Below are 13,492 nucleotides of genomic sequence, written 5' to 3' on the forward strand. Positions count from 1 at the left end.
ACACGTCACAGGAGCAGCTACCGGGGACCCCAGTGGTGGCATTTGCCTCGTCTCTCTGGAGCCTAGAGACTAGCCTCGTTTTCTTTTTTAAAGCAGAGCAGAGATTGTATAATTTTTTTCCCTTTTTTAATCCCAACCTCTCTTGTGAAACACAGGCGGCGCGGATAAGCGTCGAGGTTGAGGCTCCACACGCCGCCAGATAATTGTAGCCTTGCGTATGCGTTGACATTATTTCTCTGTATCATCGCCATAGAAAAAATAAGGGTGGCCTGGTACAGGTTAGAGGTCGTAAAAAGGTCAACAACCATAGCTGACCTAAGGATTGGCAATGTGGAAGATAAGGCGGGGCCTCGCGGTCCAGACGTTCACACACAGGGCTGTCGGACGGGTAAATTCTGGCAAATGAGAGACATTTCCTGGCACAAGGAAAGCTAAACAAGGTTCAACCTAAATGACCTCTCGACCTAAAGCTTTTGTACTATAAAACCAGGTTTCCCTGGAGAAAGAAAATGAAGCCATGAATAACACACTCAAAATGTAGTTGGTTATGTAGTTGGTTGGGGGGAATCAGAGTATTTCGCGTTGCAAGAGATGAATTGTTTACTGTCAAGCGTAATAACTCGATAACGTTTCTCTTTGCTCAGGGTTGACCGACCTAGAATAAAATACATGACTTCCATTAACCTTATGCGCTTGCTCTCCACTATTACTACCAAGCAACCCCAGAGTTTCTTTTATTTTTTTGTAGTCATTAATTACAAGCAGGTACTAAATGTGTCTCCGTCTCTGGCTATTTTTCAGAACACCCTCCCTCCCAGGTGTGAGGACAGGACTAGGAGGACACAGCGTGAGCTCGGGCCACAGATGTGTGAGCGAGGCTGGGCCTGGGAGGATAAGCATTCTGTCCTGTTTGGCTCCTCGGAGAGCAGGAGGACACTGGTGATCTGCTTCGGGAACGGGGACCAGGGACCTGGATTAATGTGCACGCCGGCCCAGCGAGGGAGGAGAGGATTCTGGGTTAGCTGCAGCCCTGGAGTACAACAGTAAACAGGCCTGGATTGAGCCCATGGCAGGGAGGATTGGCATGGCTCAGTCCAGCAAAGGGTCTGCTCATGATGACTGCTGGGCCTGACCACAGAAAAGAGCCTTTTCTGCAGCTAATAACCCCTTCTTACAGAGGAACTTCTATGAAACACAAAAAGATCTAATTTGGGGGTTACCGCTGCTGAGCCTCTCAACGACGGAAACAGCTCTTACACCCATCAGGATTTTTAATATTCCCCCCGAGATCACATTGCTTTGTCAATGAGCGGAGATGCTTTTTCTACGGGCTTATCTGCCATGGTAAAGGCTTTGACGGCATGAGCGCCTGACAACACAGAGGAGGTCGTCGTCCAAACACAAGGATCAGCTCGGCAAACACTGCCGACCCGGGTCAGGATATCACCAGAGACCCCCCCCCCCCCCCCCCCGGACAAACCTTTCACTCCCCGAGAGGATAAGAGCCAATTCAGGAGCAAATCTTGATTGGATCTCTGGCGCCCGGGAAGGATTAACCCGCATCTTATAAGTCAGGTATGACAAATATGGAAGGCTGGTGCCTCTTCATGCCTCACTGACCACACAGACATTTCTAATGAGACACGAAGGAAGAGAGGTCACGACAGGAATGCATAATTAAAGTAATAAATCAGTCATTGACTAATTAAAAAGGAAACTACACTTCAGTAGTCAGTAGAAAAAAACAGAGGGAGGCCATTTTGCATCTTGCGCTTTTTGCATTACTATTTTCAAGGCAGGGATAATGGCAAAATACTCTGGGACTGCTGGTGTATGAATTGTATGATTTGATATAGAGTGCTATATATAAATATTCCAAAGATGCTTTTTCACAGCCCACAGTCACAGCAGAGATGAAGAGGCTAGCACTATGTAGGGATGAATGGAGCGCACAGCTTTCATGTAGGATACGTGTGCGCAAACTACTGCCACCTGGAGTTGATCTATTAAAAAATACATGGGATCCTGTCAAGACGACGTGTTCTGCTCAGATCTGCATTTGTTCAAGAATTTTATCTCTTGGCTTTTTTCCGTAAAGAGAGCGGTTTCTACCCCACCTAGTAAGAGATCCAGATAAACCCGAGAATGTAAACGGGGGAATGAGATAGGAGATCATCTAACAGAGGCTAAAGAGCATGCCGGTTGCACAACAGTCCCATCAACAAGGCCTGACTTTGTTCACCCTCAAAAGTCAGTCACACTGAAAGGCAGCCTTGAGATACAGAAAGTGTGTAAAACAGCTAGGGAGTGCTATTACATTTCACGAGCCAGAGCCAAACGTCCCAAGTACAGGGGTTCAATTCAGGGAGTTCACAAGTTGAGGGATTTCTCAGCGACAAGAAAGAAATTAAATAACGCATTATCTGCCGAGAAACACAAGTCACTTTCTAAACTTTTAATCTCAGGGCATTTCTCTGTTCCCTCTATAGGAGCTATAAGACGTGTTGCAGTATTCGATTCATAGCTTACGAAATGTCTTATTAACTTTTTTACATAACCGGCAATCCTAACAATCAATTTATATAAATTTAATGGGAGGAATACATGTCTACCGTTTCTGCCTTTTATTTAATCTAGAAAGTGCTGCGGGCAGCGTTTTCAAACAAACAGCAATTATGAACGTAATAATTTGGCTCTCCTTTAAATGCCTTGTGCATTAAATGTACCCTTGTGTCTCCTCCCTAGGGTCTCCTGAGTGATTAGACTGCCAGACAACACAGCTTCAAGATGGTGCGTCAATGCCAGACCGTTATCCTCTCCCTCATCAGGGTCGGGCTGCTGATGGGCCTCGCTAACCCCCTGGTGACCTCCGCCTCCTGCCCCTCAGCCTGCCGCTGCGACGGGACCTTCATCTACTGTAATGACCGTGGCCTGACCTCCATCCCTACCGGAATGCCCCTGGATGCTACGGTGCTCTATCTCCAAAACAACCGCATTAAGAGCTCGGGCATCCCCACTGAGCTACGCAGGCTCTCCAACGTGGAGAAGATCTATCTGTACTGCAACAGCCTGGATGAGTTCCCTACTAACCTTCCTCTGGGGGTCAAGGAGCTCCATCTTCAAGAGAACAACATCCGGATGATTACCCACGACTCCTTAGCCCAGATTCCCTACATAGAGGAGCTGCACTTGGATGATAACTCAGTGTCAGCGGTAAGCATAGAGGATGGGGCGTTCAGAGACAGCAACCACCTCCGGCTGCTCTTCCTCTCCAGGAATCATCTGAGCACCATCCCTCCAGGCCTGCCCATGTCTATCGAGGAGCTGCGCTTTGACGACAACCGCATCTCCTCCATCTCGGAGCAGTCGCTGCAAGATCTCATCAATCTGAAGCGCCTGGTCCTGGACGGCAACCTGCTCAACAACCGAGGGATCGGAGAGATGGCCTTCCTCAACCTGATCAACCTGACCGAGCTGTCGCTGGTGAGGAACTCGCTCACATCGCCGCCCGCCAACCTGCCGGGCACGAGTTTGGAGAAGCTACAGCTGCAGGATAATCACATTAATCGGGTTCCGCCCGGGGCCTTTGCCTTCCTCAGGCAGCTGTACCGCCTGGACTTATCTGGCAACAACCTGAGCAGCCTCCCGCAGGACGTGTTTGAAGATCTGGACAATCTCACACAGCTCCTGCTCCGCAACAACCCATGGCACTGCACCTGCAGGATGAAGTGGGTGCGCGATTGGCTGCGGTCGTTGCCTAGCAAAGTGAACGTCCGCGGCTTCATGTGCCAGGGTCCGGATAAGGTTAAGGGCATGGCCATTAAGGACCTAACTTCGGACATGTTTGACTGCCAAGCCTCTGACCTGGGCCCCACGTATGAGACGAGCACAGTCTCCAACACTTTGCCCCCCTCTCAGCCCCAATGGCCCTCTTTTGTGACTAAAAGGCCCGTGGTGAAAGGGCCCGGCATTAGGAAGAATTACCACGGCACTACCACGGTGTCAGGCAGAAAGATCATAACTATCAGTGTCAAGTCGAGTAGTGCAGATGCGGTTCACATATCTTGGAGGGTGTCACAGCCCATGACTGCCCTGAGGCTCAGCTGGCTGAAGCTGGGTCACAGCCCTGCCTTTGGCTCCATCACTGAGACCATCGTGCAGGGGGAGAAAACGGAGTACCTGCTCACCGCTCTGGAGCCGGAGTCTTCATATAGGATATGCATGGTTCCCATGGAGACCAGCAACATTTACCTGTCCGACGAGACGCCCGTTTGCATAGAGACAGAGACCGGCTCTCACAAACCGTACAACCCCACCACGACTTTGAACAGAGAGCAGGAGAAAGAGCCTTACAAAAATTCCAGTCTGCCTTTGGCCGCTATAATCGGAGGGGCTGTGGCTCTTTTGGCAATAATCATGTTGGCGCTGGTGTGCTGGTATGTCCACAGAAATGGTTCCCTCTTTTCCAGGAACTGCACCTACAACAAGGGCCGTCGGAGGAAGGATGACTACGCGGAAGCTGGCACAAAGAAGGACACCTCCATCCTAGAGATTCGAGAGACTTCTTTTCAAATGATACCCATAAGCCACCTGCCCGTGTCCAAGGAGGAGTTTGTGATACACACAATCTTCCCGCCTAACGGCCTGAGCCTGTACAAAAGCCCAAACAGCGAGAACAGTATTAGCAACAGGAGCTACAGAGACAGTGGAATACCAGATTCAGACCATTCTCATTCATGATATTGCGCGTGGACATTTGTTTGACGAGTGCGCGACTCTTTGAAACACAGTGGCTGGACTTTGGAGAAAGAAAAAAAAACACACTGGATCTATGAGACTGTGGAAGCAATGTTCTGTACATTTGCCATATAATTTATATTTAATGACATTTTATGAAGAGGAGGAGCGTTCCGATTGCAGGCCATCGCTGAGCCACCAGTGGGTGTTGTAACTAACTGCAATTCTATATTTTAGGAATTTGTAGTAATTTGTACTGTATTTCCGTTGCTTAAGGTTACCGACCAACTAAAAGAAACTCTTGTGTTCTACTGAGAAATGATGACTTGTCAACTGTGAAAGTGGGTTTTCATTGCTGTGTTGAACAATCAGTCTTTAGAGAACCTTGTAGTATAAAGCACAGGTCATTCTTTTAACTTTGTGGCTGTCAGGGGGGGGGGGGGGGGGGGACTAAAAGGCAAAAAAACAATGACATAAACTTAAGGCACAGCTGATAAATTAGGAGGCGACACAGGCATGCTGTCCCTCTCCAAGGAGGAGCAGACAAACCATGACCCAGAGACCCCAGAGGCTTCTTGGTCTGGTATTCACTCGGAATGGAATAGAAATAAGTAGAAATAAGGTGCCCCGCTTTATTTCTCCGCTTCGTTTCAGTGTGTAAGTCGTTTTCACTTCCCGTTCCCGGAGGAGCAGGAAACCCAGCACAGCGACCCGAAAGCGGGGTGTTCCCGCGTGCATCGTGACGGGCTTGTAGGCCACAGCACAGCGACCCGGAAGCGGGGTGTTCCCGCGTGCGTCGTGACGGGCTTGTAGGCCACAGACAGCACAGCGACCCGGAAGCGGGGTGTTCCCGCGTGCGTCGTGACAGGCTTGTAGGCCACAGCACAGGGCCACAGATTAAGCACACAGACCTTTAGGAGCCCGGCCGCTCCTCCCTCAGATAGGAGTTGAGCGGACGGGCCGACACAGAGGACCCACCCCCCCACTCTCTCTCCATTTGTCCAGAGCCAACAAAGGCCAAAACTACAATGGCGGCATTCTTCAGTACCGTGTACCATACGTCATTCTATATGCTGGGCTAAAAAATATCGTGTTGGCTTTCATTAGATTACCACAGTGTCCGTGATTCCTTGTTACGACTATTATTTTGTATACTTTTTTTCTCTCTCTCGCTCTCTCTCTCTCTCCCTCACTCTCTTTCTCTCTCTCGAACACGGTTTTATGTTGCCAGGATTTAAAGTTAATTGTTCTTTACAATTGAAAACCAAAGTGCATTGTATGCCCTTTGGCCAGTCTTGTACGTGCCTTGATCCAATGCTTATTGTATTTAGCTTTTTAAGAAACCAGTGACTTTTTTTCATACACACTTGAATATGAAAAATATCGGTCATCTTGCAGAATAAAAGTGGATAAAAAATATAACAGATTGTTCTCTTTGATCTCAAATAGTTCCAAGTTTCTTTTTATTTGTCACATAATAATGTACTCGTTTGGTTCTGTATGACCCTCCTGAGATTGTGCTTCATACGGTAAAAGAGTAAAAGACCAAACTATACAAAATAATATACAATATACACAACTAAAATGTACAAAATGCAAAAAAAAAGAAAAATTAGGTAAACATTTGTTAATACAACAAGCTCCATTCAAACTATACTGGTCTCCCATTTTTACTAGGTTACAGTACTAGTATCGTCTTATCTCATTGCGCTTCTCTTGGATTACTCTTATCTTTTTATTTATTTACTTGTCAGAGTCAGATATTTTATTTGCCATGTATGGAAGAATCCACACTGGAATACAGGTACAGAGCAATACTCTGTGTCTAACTAAACCAATACAGGAGCAGAGTAGAAACAGTACAGAAAAAAAACATGGACAGTAAGAAAAAACACAGACAGTATAAAAGGACAAATGCTAGGGTTAATATCAACATCCCCTAAAGTGCATATCATAGTAAACTGCATAATGCATAGAGGCACAATTTACAGTAAAAGTACATATAATCAAAGTGCGTAATGCACCGAAACAGCACTTCCACAACCTGACCAGTAACACACCAAATAAAAAAATAAGATAACATACAAATCTAGCCTTTGGTCTTCGAGTTATTCAGGCTGCGCACAGCACTGGGGAAGAAACTCTTAGTAAACCGAGAGGTAGAGCATGTGATAGCGCGGTAGCGTCTGCCAGAGGGGAGGGGGACAAAGAGGCCTGTGGTTGGGTGACCAGAGGGGTCGTTGATAATGCCAGAGGCACGGGAAAGCAGCCTGGCACCATAGATATCTTCTAGAGCTGGCAGACTAACCCCATTGTCCCGTTATCCTTGTGCAAATGTGATCTGCCTTGAAGCAATATCACGATATCTGATAAGTTATGGAAAATAGTAATGCAATTGATTTATAATGTTTCATCGTGTTGGACTGCATGGTAATGGGAAGTGTGATACGGAATCAAAATGAAACTATTTTGAAGTGACGTCAAAATATTTTAGAAAACATTTAGTTAGAACTCTGAATGAATATATTTATTTTCTTATCAATAAGCAACACAATTGTGTATCACGATTCACAATATAAACAAATGTGACGATACAACACAGATAGATGATGAACTATAAATACTGGTATGTTGCCCAGCCCTACAGGTATACTGTGCCACTTCAAAACGCTTGAAGATTAAATGGCCTACTTTAAGCCTAGTAGCCTACGACATTTTCATTACCTTCAAGAGTACGAGTTCTGAGATGAGCTTACAGCCATAAAGGAAAATATTAAGTAAACTCATTAACAATAGTCTGATATTGTCTGCTAAAACACATTTTTCTTTAATTAAATTGGCCAACATAACCTACACGGATATCTACCACACTTTCATCCCTTTCAAGGACGTGAGCTCTTTGATAAAGCAGTCATAAAGGTAATATCTGTGAAGCAGGTCTATATAGTGGAATTAGGGTCTACTACATTTAATCACATTTTACCTGGGATCTGAGCTGCTCCTATCACAGCCTTAAAACTAATTATATCTGCCCATCCAAGATATAGTAACCTCCTTAAAAGGTGAATTCCACTCTGGGTCTCTCTTGTATTTATAGAAAAGTTGCTTTATTGCAGTGTAAAATGAGCTCCCAGCAGCTCTGTATATATCATGCCAGGGATAGCCGTAAAGTACATGACTGCACATTTTCCAGCTTTACAGAGGACTACACCGAGGCAAACAAAAGGGCAGGTGGACATTCAACACCCGTCGAAGGATGCCATTCCTACCAAACACACAGGGGCGGAGGTTCCTACAGGCGACATATGCGGTTGCCTAGAGCGTCCCCCAGAGGGCGCCAAAAACTATGGCCAAGTTTATAATTTTTTTTGCTGTTTTTGCGCCCCCTGTCTATATTGGCAACCAATATTTTGACGCAGAGGTGAAGCTTGCCTAGGGGGCCACATGTGCTAGGTCCGGCCCTGCCTAGGGGGCCACATGTGCTCGGTCCGGCCCTGCCTAGGGGGCCACATGTGCTAGGTCCGGCCCTGCCTAGGGGGCCACATGTGCTAGGTCCGGCCCTGCCTAGGGGGCCACATGTGCTAGGTCCGGCCCTGCCTAGGGGGCCACATGTGCTAGGTCCGGCCCTGCCTAGGGGGCCACATGTGCTAGGTCCGGCCCTGCCTAGGGGGCCACATGTGCTAGGTCCGGCCCTGCCTAGGGGGTCACATGTGCTCGGTCCGGCCCTGCCTAGGGGGCCACATGTGCTAGGTCCGGCCCTGCCTAGGGGGCCACATGTGCTAGGTCCGGCCCTGCCTAGGGGGCCACATGTGCTAGGTCCGGCCCTGCCTAGGGGGTCACATGTGCTCGGTCCGGCCCTGCCTAGGGGGCCACATGTGCTAGGTCCGGCCCTGCCTAGGGGGTCACATGTGCTCGGTCCGGCCCTGCCTAGGGGGCCACATGTGCTAGGTCCGGCCCTGCCTAGGGGGCCACATGTGCTAGGTCCGGCCCTGCCTAGGGGGCCACATGTGCTAGGTCCGGCCCTGCCTAGGGGGCCACATGTGCTAGGTCCGGCCCTGCCTAGGGGGCCACATGTGCTAGGTCCGGCCCTGCCTAGGGGGCCACATGTGCTAGGTCCGGCCCTGCCTAGGGGGCCACATGTGCTAGGTCCGGCCCTGCAAACACACAGAAGCAGTTGAGCGTTTACTTCTGGTTACTCCATTACTGGCATACTGGCAACAGAGAGCGGGAAGCTGATTGAGAGAGAGAGACGATTGAGGTAAATCTATGCGTTCTACCAAATTAGCACCTTCTACTTTGGCCAGCCACACAGAGATAATTAATTATGCCTTAATCTGGTCATTTAGTTGAATGTTGCTTTGTGGTGTAATTTCCATTCAAACTAACAGTCTATGAAGTAGGCCTACAAAACCTGCATAAGGCCTACCAAATGTGCATCCATTGTAAGAACAGGAGCTCTGAGATAAACTCACAGAAGTAAATGTGTAGTTGTCTGTGTGTCCAAGACGTGGTAAACTTAACCTTAACAAATGTGAAACATTTATATATCTGCCCATCCAAGATGTAGTAACCTAGTTAATAACTAGGAGATATGGGGGCGGCCGGGTAGCGCAGCGGACTAAGCGTCTGTCTACCACCGTAGAGATAGTGGGATCGAATCCAGCTGCGGTACCTCCGGCTTGGTCGACCGTCCATACTGACACAATTGGCAGTGTCAGCGGGTGGGAAAGCCGGTGGGGTGGGTCCTGGTCGTTGTAAACAGCGACTCCTACAGTTCGGTCGGGGCGCCTGCACAGCGAGGGAAGGATCTGGGGGGCGTCTATACTTTAAGCAAGTGGCTTGTCCTTCCGCGTTCCCGTTTTGCGCTCTGATTGGCCACGCACGTTTCTGGTCATGTGACATGTGGGACGGCAAGTTCTGCCCCTATTTCCGGGTCTAACAGCCTGCAAACTACGCCTAGTTTATCACTGGTTAAGCTTAGGCGACTCTTTCGCAGTTGGTTATGGTTAGAGTTTGGAATCAGGGCAGGCGTTCTATCGCCATGCTCTAAGACAAACTCTAACCTTAACCAACTTTGAAAGAGCACCTAAGCTTAACAGTCCAAAAACTTGCCGTCCCACGATTGGCGCACATATCACATGACCAGAAACGTGCGTGGCCAATCAGAGCGCAAAACGGGAACGCGGAAGGACAAGCCACTTGCTTAAAGTATAGAAGCATCTGGGGGAGGTAGTGTGACCCTTCCACACGTTACACTCCCCCAGTGAGAGTCCGCGCTGCCAGGTGAAAAGAAGCGGTGGGCTGGGTACACATGTGTCGGAGGAAGCATGTGATAGTCTCTGCCCTCCCAGACCAACGGTAGGGGGTAGAGTGCGCAACGACCAGGAAGGGGATTGGGAATTGGCATAACAACTAACATTGGGATGGGAGGAAAAAACGGAAAAAGGAGGGGGAAAAAGATAATAATTTTTTTTTATAATAACTAGGAGATATGTTACTGAGACGTAGTGCTTGGGTGATACGCCTATGTGGAGGTGATAGGCCAAGGAGTTCTGAGATTATCCCACAGCCGTAAGGAAAAATGACCAGCCCATCCCAAGATGCACTAAAGGCCTTCACACAGAATCTAATATTAATATTGACTTAAACTTAGGACCTACCACACCGAACACTCAACCTACGCCTGTGGAATGCCCTCCCTGACTACCTGAGAGCACAACACAGACCACTGATTATTTTAAAAGAGGACTAAAAAAAAACGTACCTCTTCACCAAAGCTTTTACTTACCTTTTATACATGCCTTTGTGTGTTTTATCCCTTTTTTTGTATGTTTTTATGCCTTGTTTTTATTTATTAAATTTAATTTAATGAATACATTTATTGCCTATGTTTTTAAAGCCTATGGTTTTACACTGTGGCACTTTGAGATTTGGCTCCAAATGTAAAGTGCACTACAAATTAAATGTATTATTATTATTAAGCATCTCATAGCTCACAACCTAATATCTGCCTGTTCCAAGTTGTAATAACCTCCTCAAGAAACACCCTGGATGTGGTTCCCGGAGCCCCTGGCTATGGTTCCACTCTGTGGCCGGTCCACCGAGCAGGGCTGCTGCTGTTCTTCCGTGCGGTGAAGACATGTGATTTATCCCATCGGCCGGTGAGGAAAGTATCGCAGTGGAGCAGAATTAGGCCCGTGGAGAGACCGGGGGGCTCTGGGGCTCCACGCGCCTCCCTCCGCGGGCACCGGCCTGCCGACCAGAGAAGTAATGACGAGCCACCATATGGAGGGTGGTACAGGCGGTCCCTGCTGGGGACGGCACTCGCTGCAGAGGACAGAGTAGATACACACAGCTCCGGGCTCCGAGCGGTGCACTTAATAACACGGTTGCCGCTCGCTCGTGCGCACAGGGGCCCGCAGATTCCTCGCGAGCGCACTCAAATATATATAACCCACGGTTGTATCGCAAATAGGCAGGGACAGACTGTCACGCTAAGGCGTATTTGGCTATCCGAGGGTGTTGATACGCAAGGTCACACTGATAACGCGATGACACGCGCCACTACTCATACGCTGAAAATCCATAAGTGCACACAAATGACAAGAGCGTATCATGTAGCCACACATACTCCCACACCCACGAGCTCATAACACACAGCCAGAGCTTTAATTACAGTAAGGGGAGCCGCTAAGAGCTGCAGGAGTGATCCAAACCTTAAGTATACACCAACACTGTACCCTGTACACTAAATATATCAGATCAGCTCGGAATTAAAGTAAACAGAGTGGCCTGCTTTTAGAATTACGCCTCGGCGAGGGCTCACATGCCTCACAATCAGGGGTGTAAAGTACTTGAGTAATTGTACTTCGTTACAATACTTAACTCTTTGCCCGCCAAACCCGAGAAAAGTCGGGTTATCCCGCCAGAAACCAGAGATTTCCTTTGATATTTTCCTTTGATCCCCGTTCTATACGGTCAGCCGGAGCCCTCTAGGTGTCTATGATCCATCTGCCTACGTTGTAATTGCAATGACGATCGAATCTCACCAGGTGGCAGTATCGCGTACCTTTTGAACTCTGATTGTCTGAACTAAACTGTCTCTGTCCTGCTCCCTTTCTTTCCTGACTCGCTCTGAGGGGGAGGAGCTCTTGCAGAGCAATCGCTATGAGATCTCCTCGCCTCAAAACCTATAGTTTCCCGTATATGAGTAATCGCGATCGGCGATGGGATCATTGGAATTATTCTTTTTGGAGTACCTTCTGGCTAAGGTAAGGTATATGTCTATTTTACCGAACCTGAAACATGTTTCTGTAACGGTCACAGTGTCATATCTTACCGGACCTAAACCAAGCTTTTAGTAACGATCGCATTTTTGGGGTAAGAATACCCCCCCCTTGATGATTTTGTGAAGGCACATATGTACATGGTATATACCTTTGATTTGGGAGTATTTGGGGCTTCAGGCGATCAACCAGAACGATTTGGGCTTATTGCATAAAACGCGTCATATCTCGCAATCTATGAAAAAATACTGGATTATTTTGGAAATGGGGCAATGTTTAGCGTGTAGCGTGTAACAAACTACAGTGTGTAGAAATTAACTGATTAGTCAGTAATGGACTTACTCCTTACATTTAAAATGCAGACCTACAAAGTACAAATCTCGCAGGTCCAACCATTTTAATTAGTATGTTTAATTTGTTTCTCTGGCCGAACTAACGTTAACGTAATTAATTTATTAATCCTGCGGCCGCACTTTATTTAAAAACAGCCAATCAAATCCTCATCAATGGAAGATTAACCTGCCCATACCCATGCTGATTGGTCCTTGTGTGAGTGTATGCTTGGTTTCATTCCAGCCTTGCCTAAACACCAGATGGTGATTTCACTAATTGGCTCACCTCTTCAACTAACTCACCTGGTGCAATGTGTAGTTAAAATGATAACTTGGCCCACGATGGAATGGGTTTGAGACCCCTGGTCTATCCCTTGCAATAAAATAAAAATTTTACTTTTACTTTTTAGTACTTAAGTACATTTCAAAGTAGAAACTTTTTGACTCAAGTGTGTTTTTAGCCAGATACTCTGACTTTTACTTGAGTACGATTTTGAGAAAGTACCCATACTTTCACTTACTTTTTACGGTACTTTTTACACCGCTGCTCACAATGCACTCCGTCTTCCGACTGTTTGGCCTTGGCCTAATCTCGTCTTGAAATCTAAAACACATGGAGGGAGAACGCCAAGTCTTAAGCGGACGATAAAAAACCTTGATGTTATTTATACTCTGCCCTCTTCCCCTTTGTAGTGAGGGGATAGGGAGCAACGGAGTCGACTGCCCTATTCAGAGCCCGCGATGAACACAGGGGCAAATAAACAACGATGTGATGTGAAACGGAACGGAGCGGCAGTGACTTCCCGCCTGTTTATTCAGCGAATAAAATGCAACCTGGAAGAGCAGAAGAGCTTTCTCATCCCTTTTTGAGATTGACTTGTCAAGTACCAGGCACATCTGTATGCAACGATAGCGGCTCGTTTCTCCGTGTCAACTCCTCTTTCGCTGTGATGAATGAGCTGCCTTTTAAATTGCTGAAAAATTAAGACTTCAGAGGTTGAGCACAGGGTTCCCTCTGCCTAGTGATTGCAAGTACCCCCCCCCCCCCCCCCTCCAATCATTAAAGCGTTATTTTTCGGACCTGAAAGACTTCACAATAACACACAGATGAGATCACTGCAATTTCATTAGCAAGGA

The 13,492-nt window shown here is 47.4% G+C and overlaps 1 protein-coding gene across 1 annotated transcript; it reads left to right on the forward strand.

Moving 5' to 3' along the window:
* The first annotated feature begins 1,473 nt into the window (after positions 1-1,473).
* Positions 1,474-5,185, forward strand: flrt3 (fibronectin leucine rich transmembrane 3). The gene is made up of 2 exons (XM_084322224.1): positions 1,474-1,575; positions 2,746-5,185. Exon 2 carries the CDS (start codon positions 2,788-2,790, stop codon positions 4,738-4,740), a length of 1,953 nt encoding a protein of 650 aa, XP_084178350.1. The 5' UTR covers positions 1,474-1,575; positions 2,746-2,787; the 3' UTR covers positions 4,741-5,185.
* The last annotated feature ends 8,307 nt before the right edge of the window (positions 5,186-13,492 follow it).

Source organism: Notolepis coatsorum, assembly GCF_963971535.1.
Source record: "Notolepis coatsorum genome assembly, chromosome: 9".
NCBI classification, from domain to species: domain Eukaryota; kingdom Metazoa; phylum Chordata; class Actinopteri; order Aulopiformes; family Paralepididae; genus Notolepis; species Notolepis coatsorum.

Excerpts from the sequence above, each read along its gene's own strand:
- flrt3 (XM_084322224.1), top strand. The coding sequence starts at position 2,788 with ATGGTGCGTCAATGCCAGACCGTTATCCTCTCCCTCATCAGGGTCGGG.